We start from the raw sequence: 12,385 nt of genomic DNA on the forward strand, positions 1-12,385 counted from the left end.
AGCGATTCCTTACAAGTGGAAGACCTTGTTTGGACCTGGCCTGATGGAAATTATCTCTGATATTACGGGAGGTAAGGGTCATCTCCTTCCTCAGGATAAGAGAAACAAACAAATGGGACGACAGAGTAATTTTCGTTCCTTTTGAAATTTCAAGGGAATTTCTTCCTCTTCCTCCTGTAAGTAGGAGCAATCTAAGCCTACATGGAGATCCAACCAGTCTTGGATCAAAGGTAAACAATCCAAGAAGCCTGCTATTGAATCAAAAACAGCATGAAGGGCATGCCCCCGATCCGAGACCGGATCTGGTAGGGGGCAGACTTTCCTTCTTCGTTCAGGCTTGGGTTTGTGACGTTCAGGATCCCTGGCAATAGAAATAGTGTCTCAGGGATACAAATTGGAGTTCAAAATTTTTCCTCCCAGAGGCAGGTTTCTTCTTTCAAGATTATCTGCAGACCAGACAAAAAGAGAGGCGTTCTTAAATTGTGTAAGAGACCTCGCTGCCCTTGGAGTGATTGTTCCCGTCTCAGTACAGGAACAGGGTCAGGGTTTTTATTCCAATCTGTTTGTGGTTCCCAAAAAGGAGGGAACCTTCAGACCAATTTTAGATCTAAAGAGTCTAAACAAATTTCTCAGAGTTCCGTCCTTCAAGATGGAAACTATTCGTTCCATTCTTCCCTTAATCCAGGAGGGTCAGTTCATGACAACTGTGGATTTAAAGGATGCATACCTACATGTTCCTATTCACAGGGATCATCAAAAGTTCCTAAGATTTGCCTTTCAGGACAAACACTTCCAGTTTGTGGCTCTTCCTTTCGGCCTGGCCACTGCTCCCAGAATCTTCACAAAGATTCTGGGGTCTCTGTTGGCGGTACTTTGGTCAAGGGGCATAGAGGATGGCACCTTATCTGGACAACATTCGAGTCCAGGCGCCATCGTTTCAACTAGCAAGATCCCACAGTGACATAGTGTTATCTTTCCTGAGAACCCACGGGTGGAAGGTAAATTTGGGAAAGAGTTCCCTAGTCCCTTGTACAAGAGTCATTTTCTTGGGAACCGTTATAGACTCTATGTCCATGAAGATTTTTCTGACAGAAGTCAGGAAATCAAAGATTATAGATACTTGCCGAGTCCTTCAGTCCACTCCTCGGCCGTCAGTGACTCAGTGCATGGAGCTAATAGGACTGATGGTGGCGGCGATGGACATCATCCTGTTTGCTTGTTTCCATCTCAGACCTCTGCAGTTAAGCATGCTCAGGCAATGGAACGGAGATTATGCAGACTTGTCTCCTCAATTAACTCTGGATCAGGAGACAAGGGACTCTCTTCAATAGTGGTTGTCTCTGGATCATCTCTCCCAGGGAACCTGCTTTCGCAGACCATCTTGGGTGATTGTGACAACAGACGCCAGCCTTATGGGGTGGGGAGCAGTCTGGGGCTCCCTAAAGGCCCAGGGAGTTTGGACTCACTCAGAGTCTGTTCTCCCTATAAACATTCTGGAACTGAGAGCGATCTACAATGCTCTTCTGGCCTGGCCTCAGTTAGCCATGGCCCAGTTTATCAGGTTCCAGTCGGACAACATAACTTCAGTGGCTTACATCAATCATCAGGGAGGAACGAGGAGTTCCTTAGCTATGACGGAGGTATCCAAGATAATTCAGTGGGCGGAGACCCATTCTTGCTGTCTGTCGGCGATCCACATCCCAGGGGTGGACAATTGGGAGGCGGACTTCCTGAGCAGGCAGACTTTTCTTCCGGGGGGATTGGAACTCCATTCGGAAGTGTTCTCCGACCTGATTCTCAAGTGGGGTCACCCGGATCTGGATCTCATGGCATCCCGTCAGAATGCCAAGCTCCTGAGATACGGGTCGAGGTCCAGGTGGAACTGATAGATGCTCTGGCGGTTCCTTGGACATTCAGTCTAGCATACCTATTTCCTCTTTTTGCTCTTCTTCCTCGGGTAATTGCTCGAATCAAACAGGAGAGGGCTTCGGTGATCCTCATAGCACCGGCCTGGCTGCGTAGGATTTGGTATGCGGATTTGGTGGAGATGGCGTCTCTACCACCTTGGAGAAATCCGTTGAGGAAGGACCTTCTGATTCAGGGGCCCTTCCTTCATCCAAATCTAGTTTCTCTGAAGCTGACTGCTTGGAGATTGAACGCTTAATTTTATCCAAGCGGGGGTTTTCTGACTTGGTCATAGAGACCATGATTCAGGCTTGTAAGCCTGTAACTAGAAGGATTTACCATAAGATTTGGCGTAAATATCTCTATCCAAGGGCTACTCGTGGAATAGAGTTCGGATTCCTAGAATTTTGTCTTTTCTCCAAGAGGGTTTGGAGAAAGGTTTATCGACGAGTTCCCTAAAGGGTCAAATCTCAGCCTTATCTATTCTGTTACACAAACGTCTGGCGGATGTCCCAGATGTACAATCATTTTGTCAGGCCTTGGTCAGGATCAGGCCTTTGTTCAAACCAGTTACTCCTCCATGGAGTCTTAATTTAGTTATCAAAGTGCTTCAAGAGGTTCCGTTTGAGCCTATGCATTCCTTAGATATTAAGTTGTTAGCTTGGAAAGTTTTATTTCTTGTTGCCATTTCTTTGGCTCGTAGAGTGTCAGAGCTCTCAGCATTACAGTACGAATCTCCTTACCTTATTTTCCATTCAGATAAGGTAGTTTTACGTACTAAATTAGGATTTCTTCCTAAGGTTGTTTCTGATCGGAACATTAATCAGGAAATTGTTGTTCCTTCTTTGTGTCCTTATCCTTCTTCTCAGAAAGAACGACTTCTGCACAATTTAGACGTGGTCCGTGCTTTAAAATTTTACTTACAGGCGACTAAGGACTTTTCTCAGTCTTCTTCTTTGTTTGTGATTTTGTCAAGAAAATGCAAGGGACAGAAAGCTATGGCTACTTCTCTTTCTCTTTGGCTGAAGAGTATCATACGTTTTGCATATGAGACTGCTGGACAGCAGCCTCCCGAGAGGGTTACAGCTCATTCCACGAGAGTAGTTGCTTCCTCGTGGGCATTCAAAAATGAAGCGTCTGTGGAACAGATTTGCAAGGCTGCAACTTGGTCCTCTCTTCACACTTTTTCAAAGTTTTACAAATTTGACACTTTTGCCTCGGCTGAGGCCGCTTTTGGGAGAAAGGTTCTTCAAGCAGTGGTGCCTTTCCATTTAGGTTTCCTGTCTTGTCCCTCCCGTATCATCTGTGTACTCTAGCTTGGGTATTGGATCCCATTAGTAATTAAGATGATCCGTGGACTCATCGTGTCTTAAAAAAGAATAGAAAATTTATGCTTACCTGATAAATTTATTTCTTTTTTGACACGATAAGTCCACGGCTCGCCCTGCTCTTGTAAGACAGGTTTTGGATTATTGTAAACTTCAGACACCTCTGCACCTTGGCTTTTCCTTTCTCTTCCTAACTTCGGTTGAATGACTGGAGTGGGAGGGAAGGGAGGAGCTATTTAACAGCTCTGCTGTGGTGCTCTTTGCCTCCTCCTGCTGACCAGGAGGTGAATATCCCATTAGTAATTAAGATAATCCGTGGACTCATTGTGTCAAAAAAGAAATATATTTATCAGGTAAGCATACATTTTCTTTTTGTAGGTAGATCTTTTACAAAGCTGTGCTGGAATGTTGTTCTCTACTGTGCATTTATATAATAATGATGTTATGTCTCTGAGAGCACTGGATTAAATATGTAATAAATTCACTTGTAATTAGAGCACTATCTCTAACATGCCCTTTAAGTAAACATTCTACATGCAATAAATAAATAAAAGCTCTACTAATTGATGTTAAAGGGACAGTAAGCATCTTGACGTCCTATATTATAAAAGGCCAGGTATGTTTGTCTGACGCAGTCATGCGCAGTAGAGACTGCAGCGCGAGACAAACATACCTGGCCTTAACCCCTTAACAAACAGCACCGATGCTCTCTGCTGCAATCTCGCTAAAAGTAGGGAGATGAGCTATTTCTGCATTCCCCAAGAGTGGGGCAGTGCAGTAATAGTCCTGCAGAGGTACCAAAGCAGAGAGTGACACTCTGTGTCCCTCTTTGCATCGGGCAGTGGTGGTGCCAATCGTTGGTGGCGTGGGAGGGTTAGAAGGGAGGCAGGTGGGCGGCCCATCGCAGGAGGGGGGCAGGAGGGGCGGGAGCGGGTGGGACCTCTGCGGGGAGGTTCAGGTCAGTAGGAGTATGGGCTGATCATGTGTAAAATTGATATGTAAGGGAAATATTTAATAGACCGCACGGAGAAAGCCACTTTTGATGGACAGCTGTGGGGACGTAAGGAGGAGAACAAGCTCCAATGTGTGTATATCTCAGCAAACATAGCCAGAGTTTGACTATGGTCGTCCACTGTGTATAATTTGACAAATTACCTTCCTCCTTCTTACATCTCCACTGATGGCAAAGATTGCTTGAGATAGCTTCCGGACAAGGGATTTTCAAATTTCATTCAGAAAACTCCCTCAAGTTTTCATAAAATAACTTATTTAACCTTACTGATGCCAAGAGGGTTTCAACTTCATTCAGTTAAATTTGTGACTGTAAGGCACATAAATTCCTGTCTATAAAAAGAAATAAAAAAGTGTGTGTTTGTGTGCGTATGTATGTGTGTGTGTATATATATATATATATATATATATATATATATATATATGTATATATATATATATACAATATACATATAAGCACAGTATATAACAGAAGTGAGTACACTTCTGGGCAATATCACTTAAATATCAAACTATTCAAAATGGTATCACCTCTCAATAATTGTTTTATTTCTAAGTTGATAAGTACAGTATTTCCTATTATAAACAATCAAAAATACAGGCCCAAAGTAGAAACTTAATGCAACAAAAGTGAATACACCTGTGGTCACTGACACACAAGTTAGATCACTGAAACAAAATTGAGTACATCTATGATTTCCAATTAGCCTAATTGCATTAGCATAGTTACCAGAACAGTCTATTTTTTGACCAATGGGCTGTGTCTATCTGCAAGTCTGCATCATTTCTCCACATGGAAAAGAATTGCCAGAGGAATGGAAAAATCTGATTGTGAGACTTCGCAAAGATGGAAAAGGATACAGGAAGATTGGTGACCAACTAAAAATCAGTCAAAACACAGTTGCAGCAGTAATCAGGAGGTACAGTGCCAAAAATCAGGGCCGCAGTGGCTGTCCTCTTAAAATGACGCCACGGACAGTGCGCTACTTGCACAATCTAGCTCTGAAAAACATGCAAGTGCTTCAGATTTGCATCAAGGCAAGTGCTTCAGATTTGCATCAAGGCAAGTGTTTCAGATTTAGCTTAGGGATTATTGTTAGAAATTGGAGTTTCTGTGACAGCTCAGACAGTGCTAAGGACATTGCATAATGTCAACTTCTATGGACAGCATCCAAGAGAAAAAAACCTTGTTTGCTCTTTGGCATAAAACTGCAAGATTAAACTTTGCTAAACAACATGAAAAGCCTGATGATTACTGGGAACACATTAATTAGTAAGATGGCCAAGACCAAGATACAATTTTTCAGCTCAGATGGGGTGCAGCATGTTTGGTGTGAACCTGGTCAGGATTATCAACAGTGAATCAAGGAGGTGGGAGTGTGACGATATGGGGCAGCATCAGTGACGTGCGGTGAGCTCAGATGCTAGTGAGGCACTGGCTGTGATACCCCCAAGAAACACACACACACACATATATATATATATATATATATATATATATATCACCGTATTTAGAAATTAAAGGGACATTATAGTTGAAAAACTACATACTCTTTTTCTGTAGAGCATGCAGTATTAAGACTAGTGACCTGTACCTCCACGTGTTTAACCCTTGCATATGGGTTAAATACATAGTATAATTAGTGCTAGTTACACTGCTGAATCACGCTACTAGTGCTGATAATTGTATTAGTGTCAGTTTCCACTCAGGACCAGTGGTGTGTGAGGCCTGAGTGGTATTTCTATTATGTGTTTAACACCTTTGCAGAGGGGGGGGGCAAAGATATAGGGGTCCAGAGTCTTAAAATAGCATGCTTTAATGAATTAGAGTATGTAATTTTCTATTTTACTATCCTCACCTGTAGTTCCACCCCTGGCAGTGCCCCCACTAGACATTTTGGGGCCCCTTACTATACCATTGATTGGGCCCCCCCCCCAACCACAGAAATACACATATAAACACACAGAGACACTCACACAAACACAGACACACACACAGATACACTCTTATACACTCACACAAACACAAACACTCACACAGATACACTCTTATACACTCACAAACACACACACAGATACACTCTTATACACTCACACAAACACAGACGCACGCACACAAACACAGATACACACAAAGACACACTCACAGAAACACAGACACACACACAGATACACTCTTATACACTCACACACACAGATACACTCTTATACACTCACACAAACACAGACACACTCACACAAACACAGACACACACAGATACACTCTTATACACCGGTGAGGTCAGAGGTTAGTGAGCCAGGAATTTTTGGGCTCCACGTGATATATATAAAATTACATACAATTACATCATTTAGTTGTTAATCACATCATTTAGTGCAGTACAGTAGCTTTCATACCTACATCAAAGGTGTACAAAAAAAATCTCCATAGGCACCTAACTTTGATATTATAAAAAAAAGACTGCTCGAGAATAATTTATAAGTGCTAGCAAGAAACTTTTTTAAAATCTTCCTTACTTCCATGTTACTTTTTCTTTTTGTGTATTATAAAAATAATATATCAAGATATGCAGGGTTAAAAAAACTATAATTATTTTGTATTTTTTCTTGGTCTAACATAATCTTAGCAAACATACAAAGCATTGAGCTTTAGCAGGAGAGAGAGAAGAGAGGAGAGAGATAATGTAGTTTGTATTTTGGGAATGTTTACACTAACTAAAAAATGCTTCATTCAATGAATGAATATATATTTATATATGCAGCATGTTTTATTTACATAACAATTAGCACAACTATGAGTAGCAATGGCAAATAAATCACAATGAGTTATTAACTAAATAATTGATTTTAGGGCCACGCACCCAGTACCTTATTTTCCCCTGTAAAGTGACCATGTGCTGAACGAGAATGTCTTTGAAGTTTGAAGTGATGAGTCTGCAGTCCGGAGTCACTATTGGGAGAGGGACTGCATACTTAGCTCAGAGCTTCCAGAATAGCAGCGGAACCTCAGCTTGCCTTCTTCCTCAACCACCTGACACTGCCCGTGTGTTAAAAAAAAACAGAACACCGGAGTGGAGGGGGAGGGAGGGAGGGGGTTGCTGGAAGCTCTGATGTGACAGTTTGTTTTGAAAATCCTTCACAGAGCCAGCTCAGCTACTCACCTCTGCAGTGCATTATTTTGCCTCAGACAGAGAACTCCTTACTCCACTCCTCCTCACAGTGCACACTGAGTGTCCTCCTCACCGGCTCACACAAGACTCCACCTCTCTGTCGGATCTCTCAGTCTCCCGGCGCCCAGACCTTCTATCTATGACAAAAAAGAGAGCAGGGCGTTGATTGGCTGGGCTCCGGCAGAGGCTGCTTAAAAACATAGCCTCTATTGAGCGGTACTGGCCGCACTAACTAACTTCAACTAAGAGACTTAAGCCACTGGGTGGCAGTCTCTAGCGGGCCTTCTTTTCAATGCTCCTAAGACATCCATATTGCGCAAAGGAGGGGGAGCTGAACGGTTCACAGCCTCTCCTTCTTTGCGCAATATGGATGTGGAATCTTGCTATGCTGCTATAGTTAAGTTTATGTTTGCATGGTAGCGGTGGGGGGGGGATGGGGGGGTACCTTGGGATAAAAAATATATATATAAAAACTTAAAAAATATTTTTTTATTTTTTTAAACATTATGTAAAAAGTGTAATTACACACATAGGACAGGGGAGGCGCTGCTACATATATATATATTTATGTGTTAATATGTGTATATACAGATAAATATATCTGTATATACACATATTAACACATAAATGTATATGTATATAATCATATATACACAGATGAGTGAGAGTTCAAGGACTGAAAGGTAAGGTCTATGCAGGAACACACAGGAAACACTGTGCCGGCGCCTCTCCCGACACAAACCCAGACTTGCAGACCAGGCTGCCCATTCCAGGTATATAGTAAGCAAAAGACTTTCCTTATAGATTGCTCCCAGACCAGAAATAATCACTATTTAAGGCACAGCACAGACACATGAATCAAAGTAAAGCAAATTGATCATACCTCTATTTTGGCATGTTGGACAAACACTCGACAAATGTAAGTGGTGTGACTACCAGGAGAAACAGGTGTGTGGAGTGTGACGTCATCTGACGCGTTTCACGCCCTTCTGGCGCTTTGTCAAAGATATGGAGGTGTGTGTAGTGAGCATACTTTATGTGAAAGAAAACTCCTCCTTTTGTGATGTCATAGTAGCAAACTGTGTAATCAAAATAATTAGTACCTATATGTGATAAAGTGTATTAAAAAGTGTTGATGATTGTATATTTTAATTGAAATTTGTTACGTGTATTAATTTAAAGTGAGTCGCTATTTAAAAAAATTATTTTTATTTTTATTAAAAGATACTAACTTATGATACTATACGGCTCATACATATTTCTGACCAATAGCAAAGAACAAAAGAATTCCTATAGTTGCATTGTACTGTATTTATTCTACTGAGATTTTACTACAATACTATTTTTTAGTCATTCTTGTGTTTTGTTAATATATGTTTTGTTCTTTTGTTTCTAAAAGTTCTGATACTTTTATTTATATAGGCATTCAGAACATTACGGTTTTCCGTTTGTCTGAAATCTTGTCAGTCTTCTTATTACCCCCTCTGTCACTATTTAGAATTAGTACGTTATGTGTATCTCTACTTTTTAAGAGTTTATCTTCTTACTTCGCAGGGGTTAACTAGATATATTAGAGCCGATAGTTCATATCAACACTAAAATATTACAATACTAAAATTTGTATACTTAGTGTGAATAAACAGTTTTTTGAACTTTACACCTGATATTATAATTTGTCGATTTAGATAATTATATATCGTTCTTTGATAGTGAATCCATTTTGGCTTTTGTTTCACTACTTGGATATAGAAACCTGCATATTATTTATTAGAATAAATAATGATATTTTTTTATATTATTATTTTATATTTATTGGGGCTTTCAAGGCTTAGACACATAATAAAAATAGAGTAGGTGGGACCGGTATTTGGGGAGTAAACAAGTATTATTAAACTAGTTTGGTTCTGTTGTAATTATCCAAACTTTGATTTTTGGTTATTGTTTAATTTTTACATATTAATGCTTTAATTCCCTTGATACAAATCAAGATCCCATCTGGAGTTTATTCCTTTTGGCTCTTTGGTTGCTAGTTTAAATATCCACTTTGCCTCTCTATCCAATAGTTTCCTGAATCTATCTCCTCCTCTCTTATTTGCTGGAATAAAATCAATGGCTTGGAATTTAAAGGCTGTTTTGCTTTCTTCAATGGTTATTCTATGATTGGCATAGTGTTTAGCTACTGGTGTTTTAGGTGGATCCTTTTCTAATGATGTCAAATGCTCACGTATTCTATCCTTCAGAAAACGACTAGTACAGCCTGTGTATTGTTGCCTACAGATTTGGCAAGTTATTAAATACACCACATATTTCGAACAGCAATCTAGTCTGTATTTGATATTGTAGATGCTATTATTTGCTGATGATGTAAAAGTATTTGCAAGGTGACAGTGTTGACATACATTGCAAGGGTGCTTACCACACTTAAAAAAACCTTTTTTAGAAAGCCATGTTTCTTTGGACTTTATAGTAGAATTGTTGTAAACATATTGGACAACTTTACTTCCAATTGTTGGTGCTTTTCTGATACAAATTTAACCCCATTACCTAGGCATTTGTCTATTTTTTCATCAAGTCTAAGAATTTTTAGATTGTTATTGACTATATTTTTGATCTGATTAAATTGTTTACTATATTGTGTGACACAAAGTATGGTGTCACTTTTCCAATTTTTGGATACTTTGGATGCCTCATCGGTTTTTTTTAATTAGATCTTTTCTCTTAATTTTTGCTATTTCAGCTCTAGCTTTAGTGAGTTTGTTTCTATCGTATCCCCTATTGGTAAGCCTGTGAACTAGGTTTAATGAGTGATCTAGATAGTCACTATCATTGGTACATATCCTCCTAATTCTTTTTAGTTGTCCCTTAGGAATGGATTTAGTCGTGTGGGCTGGGTGACACGAATCAGCCCTCAAATTGTGTTTTCCTGAAATTTCTTTTCTATATAGTTCAGTAACTATTTTATGCTCTTCTACCTTTAGTTGGATATCTAAATAGGTTGCTTTATATTTGTCAGTTTGAAATGTGGAACTTAGGTTTAAATCATTAGTATTTAAGTACTTCACAAATTCTTTGCATTGTTCACTGTTCCCACGCCAGATAAATGTGCCGTAAATAGTGATTATTTCTGGTCTGGGAGCAATCTATAAGGAAAGTCTTTTGCTTACTATATAATCATATACATATATATTTACAGGGAACACACAGTTCCCATAGACTGCAATGTAAAGGCACTTTTCAGTGCCTTTTTTTCCCCTAACACTCCAACTTCAGACTCCAAAAACTGCCTAGTGCAATTGTTTTTTATTTTAAAAAATGCTACATTTTTTAAAAAAATAAAAAAACTACAATGCCATATATTTTAAGGTAATTTGGGGCACTTTTAGAAAATTAACCAGAGATTGGATCTCTGGATAATTTTCTGAGCGCTAATTGCTACCGCGAGCTTGCAGTGGTAATAACCAGCCACTTGTAATCGCTGGTTAATTATCGAGTTCCCGCAAACTAGCAAATTTGTATATAAGCATATACATATATATTTACTGGGAACAAACAGTTCCCATAGACCGCAATGTAAAGGTACACCCCACCCCCACCAACTTTAGAATCCAAAAACTGCCTAGTGCAGTTTGTTTTTTATCTAAAAAAAAAAGCTACATTTTTTTAAAATAAACTATAATGCCCCTCTATTTTGGGGGCATTTTTGGCACTTTTAGAAATGAACCAGAGATCTGATCTCTGGTTAATTTTCTGATAGCTAATTTCTACCGCAAGCTCGTTGGTAGCAATAACAAGCCACTTGTATTAGCTGGTTAATTATTGCGAGCCCACAAACGGGCAAATTTGCCCATTTGCAGGTGCGTGATAATTTATCACTCCACTTGTAATCTAGCCCATAATGTTTAGTTATGTGCAATTAAACAACAAAATTGCAATATATTTTAATTTTTTTTTGGTGTCCCCTTTTCAAGTGCACTTGCTGATGTATCAAGGCTACCCCTACTACATAGTTGTCCCTAACTGACTTTATTGGATAGCAGCTGAAAAACAATGCACTTTATACTAACATAATGACAGTGGCTAGTATTGTTGTCTGCTGACTAAAGCCCGGATTGGCTCCTCCAAATAAGGCAAATGGTGGCTAGAGTTTGGCTGTTGATAAACAATTGCAGTAAAAATAATGTTAATTTGTTTTAAAAACATTAAGATGTAAGAAATGACTTGTTATTACAAGCTGTTTACGGCCCTTTTTACTCTGTAAGAATTGCTGTGTCATTATTCCTGCAGATTTGGGGAACAGGATCACAGAGTTAAACAAGAATGTTATTCGCCTGCAGTCGGAGGTGAAGAATATGAGACGCTCACTCTGTGACAACAAGGCACCTGTCAGCCCAGTGATAATGGGAATGTGCTGAGTCATTACTTCATGAAAGTCAAGAACAGCTTCCAGAACTTTGACCAGGAATCCATCAGCTCAGGAAAGGAATCATCAGAGGTGACAATTCATCAAGACAATATGGTCAGTGTGCCTGAGGAGGACTGCCCACCATACCCTGAGGAAGTGTTGTACACTAGTGTTGTGCGACAGGATGCTGACCAGGAGTAAATGTAAGAGAGATCAAGTTAAATAGATCCAGCTCTTTACAGACCAGGATAACTACTCATGGAGTAAAGACTGCAAATTAAATGTGCCTTATTTGCTGAAAATATATTAGCAGCTATATTATTGCAATTACTTCATATAGCACCAGCTGTCTGTATGAGATATAGATACAAACTAACTATTGTGTATAGTTATCAACAAAATATAGAGTGTTAGAAAGGGTTACTCTGATACAGTAAAACATGAATGTAAAAGTGCTGAAAATCATGTATGCAGCTTCTCAGTGTAAACAGAAATGTTCCACCTTTTTAATTTAAAAACCTTTCTCTCTAATGTTTGCACACTGTTACCCGCCTAGGAAAGTAATGGTA

General features: G+C 39.6%; 1 protein-coding gene across 1 annotated transcript in view; it reads left to right on the plus strand.

The window, feature by feature from the left end:
• The window catches only part of LOC128652708 (short transient receptor potential channel 2-like), a 137,100-nt gene extending 125,083 nt beyond the window's left edge, over window positions 1-12,017 (plus strand). Inside the window, 2 exon segments of the mRNA XM_053705639.1 lie at window positions 11,699-11,796; window positions 11,799-12,017. Coding sequence (XP_053561614.1) covers window positions 11,699-11,796; window positions 11,799-12,017 — 317 coding nt within the window.
• The last annotated feature ends 368 nt before the right edge of the window (window positions 12,018-12,385 follow it).

This window comes from Bombina bombina, chromosome 3, assembly GCF_027579735.1.
Source record: "Bombina bombina isolate aBomBom1 chromosome 3, aBomBom1.pri, whole genome shotgun sequence".
Classification (NCBI taxonomy): domain Eukaryota; kingdom Metazoa; phylum Chordata; class Amphibia; order Anura; family Bombinatoridae; genus Bombina; species Bombina bombina.